The sequence below is a fragment of the Zeus faber genome (genome assembly GCF_960531495.2).
Source record: "Zeus faber genome assembly, chromosome: 18".
NCBI classification, from domain to species: domain Eukaryota; kingdom Metazoa; phylum Chordata; class Actinopteri; order Zeiformes; family Zeidae; genus Zeus; species Zeus faber.
The window spans coordinates 7,973,391-7,990,972 of NC_137210.1; the positions used below are offsets into that span (position 1 = coordinate 7,973,391).

The window sequence follows — 17,582 nt, forward strand, 5'->3', positions numbered from 1 at the left end:
AGGAAATTTAAGACTGCTACAGTGATGATTTCACAGCGGTCCAAGCGGCTCATATTCTTATTCATATGTACTTATTGATGAGGGTTAAGTTATTTAACTTATCTATTGTTACCATGTGACGCCCTTTGATTAAAACCCTTTTTTAAAGTCACCCATTTATTGGGATGGAAGCAGAACAGAATGTTGACAAACGTTATTTTACTGTACATCAAACTTTATTTTCAATGGGAGAAAAATATAGAAATTCAATAAATACTGTGGCAACATGAAATCATACAAACATACAAATGAAAAAAAACAACAACAACAAAAACAATTAAAACATACATCTACAGCTAACACCTTTTCAATGTTAATTCAGTATATTCTGAGAGCATACACCCGGTAGCTGATAATACTGCCTTTGGGAAATTTCGGTAAGCGAGACATTAGACACTGACAGGGCCGTCGTGAAATTGCATTGGTTTGATATGAAAACAAGGGTGCGACAGGTCAACAAGTGGGTGGTGCTCTCATGGATGAGCTACTTAAACACCTGCCTAACTCCATGAAGTGCTGAGAAGTCAAGTTCAGCCTTGGGAGAGAGCGGGAGTAGGCAGAGGAGAGAAAGAAAACAAAAAACAAAAAACAAAACAAAAAAAAACAACAACAACATTGTGACAGCACCTCCTCCACACGTGGAACGATAACCAGCACTTTCAGTGACAAAAGGAAAAATGTCGGCGGCTATTCTGGACCATAGCCAAAGTATGTGGGTTGCATAGCCAGAGAGTGGATGAGCTCTTCTGCAACGACCACGCTGCTTCCTCCCGGTCGGCATTTCGGCAGTGAGACCCCGCCCCCTTCGCCCCCAAGGTGATGCTCTGCATGAGGCACTGGTTTCATAACGACAGACACATCTGAGAAAAATAAGATGACTGGAAAAACAGACCAATGGCAAAAAGGATGGGGACGCCAACGCTACACAGAAATAGGTTACGATAGCGTTCGACTTTTACTCGATCTCGACCCAAGGTGGTGTAGCGCGCGATTCTACGAGCACTTTGACCAACAGCCCCACCTCCCAACACATGATTATTTTCTTTGGCGACAAGAAATAGATGGAATCAATACGGGATCAGATGCTGAGGTACGAATTAATTCCAGGGTGATATTGAAAAAGGAGAAGGGCACATTGAAAAAGAAGGCTTTAAGATCAGAGCGGACAGACATCCCATTCGGCAAACTCGTCACAGCAAGAACAAAAACACGAAGAGAAGCGAGAATCCGCTAAAGACGGACACGACGTGAAGCACAGTGTTTCTGCCACTGTTGTTCAGTGCAAGAGACCCGTCTGCCTCCCACAGATACGTATTTCTGCCATCTTTTACATGCTTTTGGGCGGGAGGGGGACGGCGGGAGGCGGGGGGCGACAGCAATTTTAAATATTAATAATTTTGTAGTCTTCATCTACTACCCCCCCCCCCCACTATTATTCTCCTCCGAGCAACAGCAGTAAAAACACGACTCCGCTTTAGGCCCGGCTTCTTCTCCAGGGTTGTTAATCTCGAGCGCAAAAACAAAAAAACAAAAAAAAAAACGTGAGGTCCTTTCCATGTGAACGGGAGAGTGCAGAAGACCAAGCCAAGGAGAGAGCGCTCCCAAGCCCCGCTGTGGCCACACTGTGGCCCCAACATCACAAGATGCAGAACCTTAGTCTCTCTGAGGATTGTGGGGGTTGTTTCCAGCTCCTGGACCCCCAGTGGGGTCTCCAGTCAATGGTATGCCTATCCCGTGGCACTCATAAAGGGCAACTTGGTTCTCTTGGTTGGAGCTTGATCGAGATCGAGGAGGGGGGGCGGGAAGGGCAGGGGGTGGATCCAGATGATTTAAAGTGCTGAGCGCCCCACCGTTCCTCGCTTCTTGGCAAACAGGGTTGGCTCCGTGCACTGTGCCCGCTCCCCATCTCGTGCCCCCACCTCCACCGGCACACTGTCCAAAACAGTCCTTTTTTCACATGATCACGCAGCTCTTGGCCTTGTCCTTGCGCAGGTCGGAGGCCACGGCCGTCAGCTCGGGCCTGCTCGGCATGTGGGAGATTCTCTTGGTGGCCCGGGACGACTTGCTGCGCTTGACGTTCTTGTTGCTTTTGTTGACGCAGGCCAGCGTGGCCACGTGGAAGATGTCGCGGACGCTGTTCTCCGACTGCAGGGAGGAACACTCGATGTAGGGGGCGCTCAGCTGCTTGGCCATGTTTGAGCCCTGCGCCAGGAAAGACATGGACGATAACATTTAGCTGATGTCCGTGCTCATACCTCTTTTGGCTATTCCGTATCTTACGTACACCCTATCACTAGGGTACACCCTAGTGATAGGGTGTACGTAATAGTTGCCTACGGGTGGAAAAATCGTACTTCCTCCAACAGTTTTTCTATCGTGTTATTTGGTGTTGATTGCAATGCAGCCAAACATTTTGCTATTCTGCGGTCAATTGTGTTCCATCCAATTTTGATTTGTTTTATATTGATATGAGTCATTCTAAAGTCAATAAATGGATGAATTGGTTTGCTAAAAATGCATATTAGGGGCATGGTCAACGGCTGGTGCTTACCTGATCATATGACACTGGCGTCTGTCTGTGATTGGACAGCTCCACCAGCGTGTTCAGGTCGGTTCGGAGGTCGGACTTGCATCCCACCAGTAGGATTTTGGTGTTCGGACAGAATTCCTGAATCTCGCCTCTCCACTGGAAGACCGCGAAAGAGAAAATAAAGTGTTAAAGGACTAAAGCAAACTCCACTTTGGAAATCATGACTTAAACGAAAAATTCGATATATATTGTTTTCCTTTTTACCGGGTGACTCAGCTACCTTGATGCCACTGCCCGGCTATACAGTCATCGTCAAGCACAGAGGAACCCTCTGTTAAAACTCATTCCCCTTAATTGCATAAATAGAAAACAAGATTTTCCCAGGCCGGTTCTATGCTGCGAAGCACCGCCTTTTGACATGCTTTTCTGAACCAGATGATCTTCCCCCACGACACAATGACCAGCTTTATCCTCATGTCACTAGAGCTATAGGCCTGTGTGGTTTATAAAGAGAGTGAGTATTGGGGGTGGGCGAGCAAGGAGAAACAGACTGCCAATGATGTTCCCTTTAGGGTTTTAGCCCCTCGCCAACACCACACTCCACTCCACCCAGCGGGCACACAACTTCCAATCCCAGTGATATCACAGGGGTCAAAGGGGAGAAAGACATTGAACAGCTCCACAGGGCGCAAAGTACGGCCGTTGTACCTCCCTAACCTCACGTGAGAGTCAGGGGGTGAGGGACCTAACATTCCCCTTTGTTCCTCAACTCTTAAAACAGCGCCGTCCCCTTCTCCCACTGGTACAACTCCGGCCGTGTTCTGTGGTGCAGCCTTCGGGAGTTTTGTCACAGTGGAGTTCTTCACAAAAGTACTTGACCCAGCAACACAAAGAGTGCCCTTTCTAGAAAGGGTCAGGGGGAGGGTGTCGTCCCATGTCAATGAGGGGGAAATTCACTTTCCAGGAGTGGGGTGTCCAATAGGGGGGAAATGAACGCAGGTCCTTCCAGGACAGCTAGCATGCCTCTTAAGCCGATTTAGTCACCCACCTTCTTCAGCACGCTATCTAAAGTCTCCGGTCTGCTGATATCGAAGCAGATGAGGACGGCATCCGAGTCAGGGTAGGAGAGAGGTCGCACGTTGTCATAGTAGGGAGATCCTGGAGAGACACAATAAATGGGTTTAATGACATGGACGGGTCAAAATTCATGTTTATCAATCATTTCAAGACAAAGAAAATTGAAATATGATATTTCAGGAAATGATATCCAGGGATCCATCAATCTCATTAGGACCGATACGTTGCTCCATACGCATAATAAGAAAATGACTGGGTCGGAGAATACTGGTGGTGTATTTTAATCTAAACAAGGAACTAGAATCTGCAGGGGGTCCAAATAAACGGTTAATTATTATTATTTTTTAAGTGAGTTTTTGGCCGAAAAATGATATTGCTTACGCTCGCAGCACTAAAATTCCAAACGGAGGAATGTAACCTTAGTGATATCTCAAAACTTCGCAATAACAAGTATCTCTGATGACGGACAACCAACGTCTCTGAGCTTCCACATGAGGAATTCTGTGCCAATGCCAGGAATCTCTGGCATTTTGTTTTCTCCAGATTACCAAGCTTCCTCTACCACCCCCCCCCCGGACCCCACCGCCCCTCGGAGATCCCTGATGAACTCAGAAACAAGAGGAGTTAAGGAGTTCTCCTCCGACCCCTTGAGAGCTGACAGGAGACAAATCAACCCCTGGAGATTGTGGAAGGAAAGAGTCATGGTTGTATTTAATCATTGCCGTCAGGAGGAAAGGGGAGCGTGGGGCGGGGGTTTCACCGCATTTGAAGTGGCGCTGACACTCGCACTATTTAATGGCGACAACACAAAAAGTGCCTTTGTAACGAGTCTGTTTCGAGGGGGAGTGGAGCTTCTCTATCAAAGGAATGTCGATAATAACAAGGTATAATCCACAAAAGAAACCGGGGGAAGGGAGGGGGCGACTCGTTTTTTTTTTTTTTTTACAACGCCAAATTGAAGATACTTTTCTAACTTTTTCCCTAAAGTGGTTCACTTCCTGTTTCTGTTCAAAGAAAACAAGGACAAGATAAGATAATTACTTCCACAGAACCTCATATAGAATACAGAATGCATCTAGACCCTTGCTGGGGAAAAATAAATAAATAAATAAAATCTGGTAAGATTGACCTTTTCTCTTTCAACACACTTCAAAGCTGCCGGGGGGCAAATTCTCCTTTGGGAGATGATTGGACAAGAAGAAAACCGGTTTGCCGGGACATTGTGTACTTCAACAACCTGTGTTTAACTCCAAGTGGCATTATATAATTTACCCCAAGTGCATTGCTCTGTGTCGATTCATTTCCACAACTTGTCAGTCAGTTACTTGGCTGTCAGCCATACAATTTGTAGTTAAGGCCTACGCCTGATGGGCTGATGTGTGCACACACGTGCCCGCTTTGCAAAGGCCATTTTGGGTCTAGGAATTTACAAATTTACAGGAAATCAAGAACATTCAACCCATGTGTGCATCGTCCCTTGCTACTAAGCCACCTGGGCTTAATCCGGCCCATTCGGCTGCGAGGGACCGCGTACTGACCGAGATCAGAATGCCGACGAGATCACTTCTGACCGTATCGCTGAAGAGGTTTCGGGGGTTTATTGGAACCACGCTGCTGATTGGATGATGAGGAAATAGACAAACAATGACACGCAGGGTAACGGAGTCAGGAGGAAGATGGAGGGCGGGGCGGGTGGAGCCGCAAGTTGACTGACAGCTCATTAGCCCCATTCCCACCCTCAGCCTTGAGCCGTACGATGGTTGCCCTGAGCCAGCTATTGACCACACACACACACACACTCACACACTCACACACTCACACTCTCTCTAAAGGCCAACACAAAGAAAAACCTTTGTGAGAACAGAGGACGGCTCGACGAGAATGACACCTATGGATATATATTATCATGTGGGAGAATAACATCCAGTCAGCTGCATCCTCCGTTTGGAAGGGGCGCCCAAAACCTTTACAGCCCTGAGACTAGTGAAATGAGAGCCGACATTAATCCCCCGTTGACGGGAGGAAGAACATGTTTCAGCGTGCTGAGGGAAAGTGTTCTCCGGGGACCTCGCTCATTCTGAGGATCGCTGCATCTCCGAAGGATGACACTGAATCGTTTTTCAATGAGGGAATGAACAGCCGTCCGCTTCAAAGCCTCGCCGCCATACAAGCTGAACGGCGGATATACGCAAAATGAATTCCGCTCCCAACGCCGGAAAACAGTTGGGCTACCGTGACAATGTTATAACAGGCTTGGGGGGGAGGGACAAAAACAAAAAAATGAATAGCGGTGAAATGGCTGGTGTTACTCCGCTACCAAATCCTGGGCTGGCGGCATTCAGAACACACCACCTCCAGAACAGGTGGAAACACACACCCCACATAACATTCCGTGTTTGAACAAAAGCAGTGCTTCCCGAGGACAGACCTGTACACAATGGGCTCTTTGAGAGTGAGCGAAAGAGTCGCGTCTACTGTAGATGACAAGGAAGACTTAAGAGTCTGGCCTCGAGGAGCGGGCCACTAAGTTAAGACTGCCATCCAATCCAAGGGGGGGGGGGGGAACAAAACAAAACAAAAACAAAACATGTTAAGACTTTATCATTTCAGGCTTCAACATTACCAGCGATGATGGTATGGCTGATGGATAATTTCAATAGAGAGATTAACAATAAACACACACACAAAAAAAAAAAAAAACCCTTTTACCTTCAAAACCATTTAAGGAATGTCTGGCGTTTGGTGCGCTCTCCTTTATGGTACAAACAGTGTGGGGGAACAGCTGTCTGCATGACAGAGGGGCTGAGGGACTTCTGTAAGCTTTTAACTTGCCCTCAAAAGGGGCTCTCGGCGCAGGAGACGGGACAAAGGTTGGCTCGGAGTTAGGGAGCCGGTGCGCCAGCAACAATCGAGTGAGGATGAGTTCAGAACAAGCGATAACACTACGCTCGCCGACGCCCTCGCTGTCTGCAATCGGCCTAAATATCACACGGTTGGTCGTGTCACAGCTCGCGACCAAGCTGTTCAAATCTTGTTTGAATGTATCTTCCAAGTGACCTCCTCACCGTTTTGGGACAACGGCGTTCCCGGGGACATGTTCCTTGGTGCTTCTTTTGTCAATTTCTATGTTTGTTTGTAGCATGCTGTCTGTAGTACGCTACCTGCTTTCGAACTGGATGACCTAAACGACCTCCCGTCTATAAAGAGGTCTACAATGGAAGCGGAGGCTCATTAACACCTTTTCACATTAGGAAAACAAAGAAACAAAAAAAAGACACACCCTGCCAAGCAGACCCGGCTGATCTCCTCCCCTCGCCCCTTTATCGTGTCATTAGAGCCACTCCGTGGGAGGCTTTCTTAAATGAGCTCCATTCACGTCCACAGCGTGGCTGATGGAGGGGGCTCGTGAACAAACATGCTCCAATTCCAAATTCGCAGGTTGCTACAGAATGGGACGAGCCCCGGGGGAGGAATTGGCCTTCACGGACACGAGCGAACCGCTCCCTATGCTCTGCCCCTGGCAACTGAGCACCGCTCACAATGGTCAGTCTGTGCCGTGGTCCGCACTGGGCTGCCAACACCATGCTCAACCCTTTAATAGTGTCAAGATGAAAGTACTTAAAAATGTGGCGGACGAGCTGCTTGTAAGGTGCATTCGAGCACAAAACGGTCATTTTCAACATCTGAACCCAACATCATCTTAGATTTGACCGAAAGAATCCATTAGTAGCCCATGGACGTGGACCGCCGTTCCTGATTTGTGGTGTAGTCACAGACCCACGTCCCGGATAAAGCCCCGGCGACGGCTTACCCCCCCAATCAGCTGGGGGTCATCCGAGGTGATCACCCCCGGAGACACCCGGCGATCGGAGGGCAACATTTCGCACGACCACCAAGTCATAAAAGCACCAAGTCAGCAAACACTTCCCACACAGAGCCAAACGTGAGAGCGCGGGAGTGCATCTCTGTCTGTTGCACCAGCACCACCCACTAGCCGCGAAAATGGATGATCTTGCATATTTCTAGATTGCAGGAGTTGTGAGGGGCTTAAAGCATGCGGCGCGCACGAGCGTGTGTGTGTGTGTGTGTGTGTGTGCAGTCACACCTCAACGGTTTGTGCATTGCTGTCTGCAGGTGTGCAAAGTAGGAGGGGAACCACCACCACCACCACCACCACCACCAATCTCGTGAGGTCCATCCCTACTGTATGTTCTACAAGACACAGCCTGGCTTCAAAAAAAATTTGGAATGTGTTCCACTTGCATAACACGGGTCACCGTTATAAGAATTAAAAAACATTTTTTAATTTGTTAATTAAGGGTTAAAGAAATGAACGAATAAATAAATAAACCGGGTTTTTTTTTTGTTGTTTATTTATTTTTTTTAACTTCTGACTTCCAAACCCTCTTGGAACCGGTCGCCAAGCAGTGTACACTGACAGAAAAAAGGAATTACACGTAATTTAAAGGGACTTACCTGATGTGTCCCACAGACTGAGCTCTATCCTCCGCGTGTCAATTTCAAAACTGGCCGTGTAGTTCTCAAACACCGTGGGGACGTAATTCTACAGAACAAAACAACAGCCAGAGAAATGCATTTTTGTTAAAAGTTGTTAAGAGATGAATGGAAGGGCACGTCCAGGAATCCCCACGTCCACTCGTGGTCGTCCGAAATTAAAAAAAAATAAAATTAAAATAAAAAAGGTTCCGCGCCCACGGTCGCAACGTACCTCGGGGAAGCAGTCTTTGGCGAACACGTGAAGCAAGGCGGTTTTCCCACACTGACTGTCCCCCACGACCACGATCTTACACTTGACACTCTGGTTTGGATCCATCCCGGGTGACGGTGAGGGCTTGGGTGGAGGTGGAGGTGGAGGCGAGGGCTTGGGCGTCTGACTTCCCTTCATTAACTTCATCCAGTGTGTGTGTGTGTGTGTGTGTGTGTGACGCGCTCAGAGGGACATCACGCCGTTCCGCACCGCAGCGAGGTCGGGCCAGACTGAGCTGAGTTAGCTTCGCTCCGCTCCTTACGCGTGCGCACGCATACACACGCACGCACGCACGCACGCACACACACACACACACACACACGCGCGCGCACACACACGCACGCACACACACACGCGCACGCGCGCACGCACACACGCACACAATGCTACGTCAATATTCTGAGGGCGGGGCCAAGAGGGGGCCGTGCAGACAGGCTCAGCCAATCAGCGTCCACCTTGCTGTCGGCGTGGAACTGCAGCGCCCGTTCTTTGTAACGCGCTCCATCGGTGGAGGAGATTCCGCGACGTGACTCAAGACACGGGATTCCCAAATGATTCAACAATATATCACATACAAAATTGATATATACTTTAGCTTCCTAAAATAAATACACACAAATAATATGTCTAAATATATTTTTAGTATATATATATATATGTACATACACATACTGTATATGTTTTCAGAAATCAATATTGTAATATATTTGGAAAGAATTATGGAAAAATCAAAAACAGTAATGAAAAAAATATTCCATGTTAAAATATATGTGAGGAAAAAAACACGAAAATATTTGAAACCCTAAAATATTATAAAAAATGTAAGAAAAATAAACCGTCAAAACGTCTTAGTCGCCGAACTTTCGGCTGCTCGCTAGCTAGCTAGCTAACATTAAGTTGTGAGGAAACTGTCGACCAAACAACCAAAGGCAAAATAGTGAAATGATAATTATAAATATCGCCGCAGGCAGCGATGCATAAATACACATTTTTGAGCTCCCATGGAACGTAGCATCAGTCTATACATCAGCATTATGTCTGAAACGAGTTACATTATTCATTTTCAGTTCCCACTGAACGTAGCATTGACTGACGTAATGGCGCAGTGACGCAAGTTTTCCGAGTCCTGCTGAACGCAGAATTACTACTGCAAGCCGATACACTTGTTGTGTGTTATGACTTTATCCTAAAAATTAAAAGGTGGCTGTCTACTATAACAGTCCACAGTGTCCTGCCTCACGGTGTTTTGTGGAAGGAAATCACTCCGCGTGGACGTTCCCAACAACACGGTTCCATTCAAACGGACTGAACACTGCATGTCCCTCAGAGTCATTTCATTAACTTGTTTAACTTTTGGGACTAAAATAAAACACAATTCAGACCAGTTGCAAGGACACAAACACAAAATATGTTTTGGACTGTATTCGAATCCTAGAGTTTCTGTGTTACCAATGGCTCGAATGCGGCAAAATAAGGAGGGACACGGCACTGGGTTGGATGCGAACAGAATGCGTTTATATTTATCAAAATGACAAAAGAGATGTAAAATATCAATCAAAAAGCCCGGCCGACATCAAGCAGGTAAGGCGACACACACACAAGCTCGCTCTCTCTCACACACACACACACAAGCTTGCACTCTCTCTCACACACACACACAAGCTTGCACTCTCTCTCACACACACACACAAGCTTGCACTCTCTCTCACACACACACGCACACACACACACACACACATGCAACCACTACAAGTCTACACTATGTAACTCATACGATTGTACTGTGCGTTTGTAGCCACAACCTGCAAATATACAACCAATTGGATGATGGCGCCACAAAGTCCGACTCAACAAACTCCTCTCGCTCCACCACCCGATCAGAAGTTTTAGAACCTTGGCGGGTGGGCGATGCGCGAATGTCCGGCTACTTCCGGTCAAATTTCATTGTTTTTTTTAATTACTAATTTCTGCTCCGTATGGGGATCCATATGGCTAAAACTTCTAGAAACATCTAGAACCACGAGATGTCTGAGGCGTCCCGGTTCTAACGAGACCCAACAGTTTCCCGAGCTCCATTGGCTCCCGAAAAGTGCCAAGGAGAATACTAATAAAAATCGTAACAAAAACAATCACAATAACATCCCTGCGAGATGGAACTCCAATATATAATAACAATTGTGGTGCGAATGTCCTGCAATTCTTTTGAGTACCCCAACAGGGGCCCAGACCTAAGTTTGGGAACCCCTGGCACGAGATCTTGGAATAAAGCCTGCACCATGAAATATCAATGCAATGCTATAGTGAACATACTCTATATTGGAGTCACTGAGAATTGACAATAAAATTTGAGATATGACATATAAACATTGTGTCGTATTTTAGCCACAGGGTTGTCGTTGTTTTTATAAGGATGTCATTGTGTGTCACAGATGCGGCATTTTTTGTTTTTCTAGTATTACTTTGGTTTCTTGTAAGAAATGTGATGTCTGATGAGATAACTTCCGTTTTTTCTGAATATCCTTCTTTTTTTCTTCTTTGACTAACTGCATGTGTGACAGGTAACTCCCCCTCCCCATGCAGTTCAGTCTGAGGCAACGTTTTCCTTTTCCGAGTGCGTTTCCTGTTTTGTCTCGGTACCTGTGCAGCGCTGCCCCTGTTACGGGTGAACGATCAAGAAGAGCGATGACAGGCCATCAAGAGAGCATCTGCTGTCTCTTACCTGGGGAAAAGCATCAGTCGGAGCCGTGCGTCTCCCTAATGCAGACTGATAGTAGACTTTCCACTAGATAGGACTTCCTTTCAGGGGCGGAGGTAAACACATATGATTGAGAGCAGGACGGGTGACTCAGGCGGGCTCATCCGTATATATAAATATTTACATACTGTATATATTTATTAATCCCTCTGGGGGAAACTAGTTCTCTGCATTTGATCCATCCTATGTACCTAGGAGCAGTGGGCAGCCGCAGTGCAGCACTCGTGGACCAACTCCAACTCTTTTGTAAGTGCCTTGGTAAGGGGCACCGACAGGAGCATTAACCCCTAACATACATGTCTCTGATGGTGGGAGGAAACCAGAACATCCAGAGGAAACCCACATAAACACGCTGAGAGCATGCAAACTCCACACAGAGAGGACCTGGGACCTGATTGCTGCAAGGCAACAGTGCTAACAACTAAGCCACCGTGCGGCAAAATGGATGGTAGGTGCGTATTCTGTCAATTTCCAGGAAAGAAGCACACAGGGAAATGGCAAGAACCTCGGTACATTTATTTTTTTCATTAGCACAAGAACTGGAAGTGAAATATAAACTATATGAAATCTATACATAATCACACAAACCAACATCTGTACCAAATCTGACCCAACCCAATCGCTGTCTCTAGAGAGTTGAGATGTATGAGTAACAGACAGATGTTTACTTTGAAATAGTGAAATACATTTTTGAAATGAATGAAAATAGAAATATTTTCGCAAACTACTGACATTAAGAATGAGGTCAGACGTTCTCTCTCTCTCTCTCTCTCTCTCTCTCTCTCTCTCTCTCTCTCTCTCTCTCTCTCTCTCTCTCTCTCTCTATCTCTCTCTCGCTCTCTCCCTCTCTCTCTCGGTCACAGTGACTGCCTTGACTTTCCCTCCCTCGGCCGTTTGTCACGGTAAACGCATAATCGGGGAGAGGATCCCCTGCCTGGCGAGAAACCCAAGCACTTCATTTGCAGGTTGGCCCCGGGGTCTGCTCCGTTTTACTGCCTCCCACCTCCTCGCTCCAAATGATTCACTAATGGCGTCGGTGGCGGCTAATGATCTTCGTCACGCCAAGATGTGGTGCCTGTCACTTATTTCCAGGACACGCTAATTGGTGTAAACAGCGGATTCATATATTATTGTCGTCGGAGGCAATAGTATCTAGCTGGAATCCACCGGGTAGGAAGACCGCACTTAACCTCCCTCCCCGCACTGCAGAACAGCCAGGCAAGCGTCAATGGAGGAGGTCAAATAAAAACAGCAAGTAAAAGCGTGTGCCAGCACCGCGGGAGAGAGGCGTCCCCCCGCCGGTTCAGAGTGCTATCTGATCGCTAGTGACAGCAGGCTCGGGCTTCATCGCGGTGGGAGGCGGGACAGACTCCGGCGCTGACAAGCTGCGACAGACAGATTCTGTCGTTTTCTCCTCTTTGCTTTGTCTGCTGCACGGAAACCTAATGCGTTTTGTTTTTTTTTGTTGTTTCTTTTTCCGGTGCTATGCTGGAGGACCACTTCGAGTGTACCTGGATTACTCGATCTCACAATACACACTGGAAAAAATGACTACGTACTAATGGTCAGGGTTTCCCAACATTTTATCTTCCATGGCCCATTTTTTACAATAAAATTATCCCAGGGCACACAACTATCCTAAAAAAAACACTAAAAATGTCCGTAAACATGTATAATTGGGCTTATTATTATGGCCTATTAATACTGATACACAACCCGCAAACTGATTTGTTCTAAGCAAACACATCTTTAAAATGACTCGAGTCATTAGTCCAAGTCCAAGGCAAAAAAGTCCAACATATTTAACGCAGTTCTGATTAAATGCAACTGATTTACGCTTTGCATTCCACCAAAATAAGTCCCGTTGACAGAATTAACTGATTCTAGCGAAAATTCCACTCACAACTTCAACTCTTTGTACTCAGTGACTCGCCAAGAACCGATTCTCAAAAGGGTCTAACATTTGATCACTACGAATAGTCGTCACTTTCAGAGGGAAACTTGTTCTGCTGGAGCTGCTATTCTGTTTGGAACCGATGAATTAAATGAATTAGTCCAACCTCGCAATTCTGATCTTGAAACACAAGAGAATCATTTCCACTCTTAGTTTTGTGGAATTAGAGGAATTAGTGGAATTTCTAATTCTTAGTGGAATTAGAAATGTTTTCGTGGTACTATATACCCGGCGAACTCTGGTGGCCCAAGTACATTCAAATGACTAAATTGTGATTGTATTTCCTACACGTTTGGGACCGTGGACAGTAAGTTTGTTTCTTGCCCTTTCTACTGTAAGGTTTGCAGGAACCGTAGAGTCCTGTTGCCCACGATCAGCGTCTGCAGCACGAGACCTACTTGCTTGAAGGCTCCTACCAGAGCTGCCATGGCAGTGAAGCGAGTGACCACGTAATCGACATATCTGCAGGCGCTGGCCTTCGCATCGTCCTCCAAAAAGCCGTGCGAGCATGCACGCAAGCACAAGTCCTGCACGCATAAAGTCAACACACATATACCACAAACACACACTCACACATACCCACAAACACAAACATATATTTACATAGACACACCCAGTAGAAGCATAACTCATATATACATAGGGAGAAGGACACACCTCACGAAGAGCCAGTGAAAGAGAGAGAGTGAGAGAGCGGGGGAAGGGATCACGGCTCCATGAAGGACCGAAGCAGCGAGAGCGAAGAGACGGAGGCGGAGACGAAAGAGACGTCGACAAATGGGTGGAAACAGAAAATGAAACTGTAGGAAGCAGACGAGAGAGTGGGAAACGCAACGCAACGCAACCCACACACACACACATATCAACAACACATTAACAAGGGATGGAGGGGAACTGGAGAACCGCGTGTGTGTGGTGTGAAGTGTGAACATCGGTGACGCAGGTCTCCAAAGGTTTGTGTTTGGGGAGGTGTCATTTTTCCTTCACGTCGGAGTGTTGTTTTTTTTTTGGAGGTATGGGTTCCCTTACGATGATTTTTCTTGGCAATCAAAGGAAAAGGAGCAACGGGGCACCATCCACAGACCCAAACAAACAAACACAGTGGAGAAGGAGGAAACAACTCACTCCTCACCTACCATGCAGCTCACGGTTCTATTTTAAAGTCGTGCAGTCATCCAGTGACGGCCTCATGTGCTATTGGGTAGATTTCTCCTCTGACTCACCCTTCCCGGAATGTGCGATGTGTGAGCGTCTGGTCATCGACACGTGATGACTTCCCGGGTGAAATCCATCAAAAACAAACAGCTCACCGTCAAAATCCCCCTGGACGTGGCACAAAGCGCGTCCGGGTTTTAGCCGTACGCGTTTTGTGCCACCACCAGGGGGGTTTTGACGGTAAATCCTGAATTTGCCTGGAAAACTGCACGTAAAAGGTGATGCAATCACTTCAACCTTCATGAGTGCCCCTGTATCTCTAAATGACGATAGTGTCTCTTGTTTCCAAAAAAAAAAAAAAAGTGTTCTTGTTTGGGTCCTGGAATGTTGAGTCTTAAAATAAGGCTTTTTTCTTTTTCGGCCGTCATAGTCAAAAAAATGAAAGCGATGGTGAAATGGGTGAAATGTACCCAACACTCAGCCTTGTTTTAATTTGCTTGGGGTCAAACTTTAAAGATATGTGCAGAGACGAGGTTAGACGGAAAGAATGTCAATCATTTTAATGGCCAGCAGGTGCTTATGTTATGGGTTTTGTGTTCCCGGTGATTAATTAATACTATGATTGTCTCCATTATAAACAATGAGCGTATGGATTTGGGCATCGATGAGGCCCAGGGCAGCGGGAGCAGAGGCTTAATAACATAAATCCTCACTTTCTCATTATGCTAAAATGAGAAGTCGCCATAGGAAGTCGGACAATCGCTCTGCCGTATGGATTTCAGCTTCCGGACTTGCACTCAATATGTTCAGGTATGAAATTTTAATGACCATAGGGAAAAAAATTTGAACATTTGTACATCCCAATAAAAAACATATTTTATTCAAGTTTAGCTCCTTACAGGCTACACTTGAAAGTAAAATCACTCTGTTTCTCCCAACCAAACTCTCACATGAGGAATCAATCTCACTCTTACAGAGGTATATTGTTTATTGTTCATTGTTAGGTGCCTCCTTGTTGTTTCTTTAGGTTTAGTGTATATTGTCAAATTTTGTCTGTTGTTTATTTCTTATCTTATGTTATTCATTTGATTTATTATGTAGTTAATTCATTGTTTATCTTTTGGTTTATTATTGTTTATTGCTTATCATTAAGGTTGTTGTGTATTGCAAAAAAAAGTATTCATTGTTTATATTTAGGTTTATATTTCCGATTAATTGATTTTTATTGCTTTATTTTTTATTGTTCGTTCTAGTTCATTCCTGGGTCATTTTATATCCCCAACTTCTCAGCAAACTAACCCCTGGGTTCATCGCATATTTCTTCTGTCCATCCGTCCATCCGTCCATCCATCTACCTATCTACCTATCTACCTATCTATCTATCTATCTATCTGTCTGTCTGTCTGTCTGTCTGTCTGTCTGTCTGTCTGTGTCTGTCTGTCTGTCTGCCTGTCCGTCTGTCTTTCTGTCTGTCTGTCTGTCTATTAAGCCTTTAAATAGGTATTCATGACCAAGATAATATCTCAGAACAAATTATCTGACAATACTGTCCTTGAGTTCTTACCCATAGGTAAATGTGGGTCACAGAATAGACAAATATAAGCAACAATTCCCGGCATATGAGTTCAGCCCAGTCCTTTGGATTGCTTGAACGGGAGGTTGAAGGCCTCAGGGAGGCTCATCGACGTGACCTTCAGTGCTGCAGTTTCCCTTTTCCATATCAGGTGACCCCGCACCGCTCTCAAATCCACGCTGGTTAAGCAATGTTATTTTCCAGCCAGGCTGTCCAAGGTCAATAACATTATGTACAGTATCTTACAAGACTCAAGCAGCAGTTTTGACATTTCAGTCCTGTAGAATTATCGTGGAGAACAGATAAAGATGTAGGGATGTTGCTTTCTACACAGAGTGTAGTGTGCTAAAGTACTATTGAAGTGTCGTGTTTTCAGGGGATGTAGAGTTTTTTTAAAGTAAATTAAAAGAGACAGCGATAAAGGAAATAAAAAACCGACAGAAAACAGCAGGAAGCAAAAATATCCTGCACATACTTTTAAATCATATAAAAACATTTTTTTTTCAAATAAACTAAACTATGTGGGGCAAGCATTATTTTAGGTACCTTTCCGTGAGTATTTGGATCCAATTTTCCTTCGCTAAGCTGTCTGTTCAGATCGATCAGTCAACCATAGAAGGGTTATTCCTGAAACCCCCAGCAGTGTTCCTGAAAGACCTCGGCGTCCCCCGCGTCTGCAGCCCATGGCGAGCGAGCCGCTCAGGCAGAAAGACTAGTTGGACTCAAGAGGCATTTTCGACGGACGACCTTGAGTACGCGGCGTACGGGGAAGCTTTGTGGCTTCAGCTTAAAGCTCACGGTGACCTTATACGCTGCCACCCCCGAGAAGACCCGACCTGAGTCCGAAAGACCACGTCCAGACCTATTTGGGTGCTACGGGGCCGGAGGCTACGCGCTGGTTTCCCGTTTAGACCCAAGCCACCCTGTAAAGCAAGTTCCTGTTTGCGTTCCAAGGAGAAACAGATGAATATGTTGAGTACAATTTGAGATAAGACCTTATTCATCCTCGGTGGGTAATTAGGCATTACAGCAGCAAAAACAGTGCAGTTAGGAAAGAGATCAAAATGAAAATGATATAAGAAGTAATGCATATGTACACATCTATGTACACAAAGTGATCATGGAGTAGCACTATGGTAACTAGTAGCGCTACGCGTACTAACAGGTACAAGTTGCAGTATGCTCAGCATAACAAACAAATAGAATTTTAGAATTTAGTTATGTTACCATTTAGCATTTTATAGCATTTAGAAGACGTTACTTTTATTTTTTTTTGCCTCTGTGCCAGCTTTTAACCCTAGCACAGATGCTAAGATAGGTGGGTACCGGTCTCATCGTACAATGACACATACTCTATGTTCATTTTTTGCCATGTTATTACAACTAACCAAAACCATATGCAATTTGATGCCTAGCTTCATCCGCCGAAATGTGACCCACTTTCCCATCGGTCATCGTAAGTCAGAGTTATTTTTCAACAAATCCAACGGCGGTCAGAAAGTAACACTGTAAAATCCTCATCTGGCAGGCGGAGCAGGATAGATGGATGGAGCTCATTGAGGGCAGGATAGCGAGCGGTGCCGGGGGGGAGGCAGCGCGAGGCTATCTCCCACTGCAGGAGCCAAGGGAACCAAATGGAGGGTGGAATCTAGACGAGCGGCCATCGCCGGCTGGTTGCACCCAAATACAGCGTATTGCAGCGGGGAAACCTGAGGTTAATGGAAGTTACAG

The 17,582-nt window shown here is 45.9% G+C and overlaps 1 protein-coding gene across 1 annotated transcript; it reads right to left on the reverse strand.

Annotated features, from left to right (window-relative positions):
* Nucleotides 1-208: 208 nt before the first annotated feature.
* On the reverse strand, nucleotides 209-8,626 carry LOC307244464 (rho-related GTP-binding protein RhoE). Its single transcript, XM_080019637.1, has 5 exons — nucleotides 8,376-8,626; nucleotides 8,123-8,210; nucleotides 3,618-3,727; nucleotides 2,591-2,725; nucleotides 209-2,241 (listed from the first exon to the last, which is right to left on the reverse strand). The coding sequence occupies exons 1-5, from the start codon at nucleotides 8,559-8,561 to the stop codon at nucleotides 1,993-1,995; spliced, it is 768 nt and encodes a 255-aa protein (XP_079875763.1). The 5' UTR covers nucleotides 8,562-8,626; the 3' UTR covers nucleotides 209-1,992.
* Nucleotides 8,627-17,582: the final 8,956 nt, after the last annotated feature.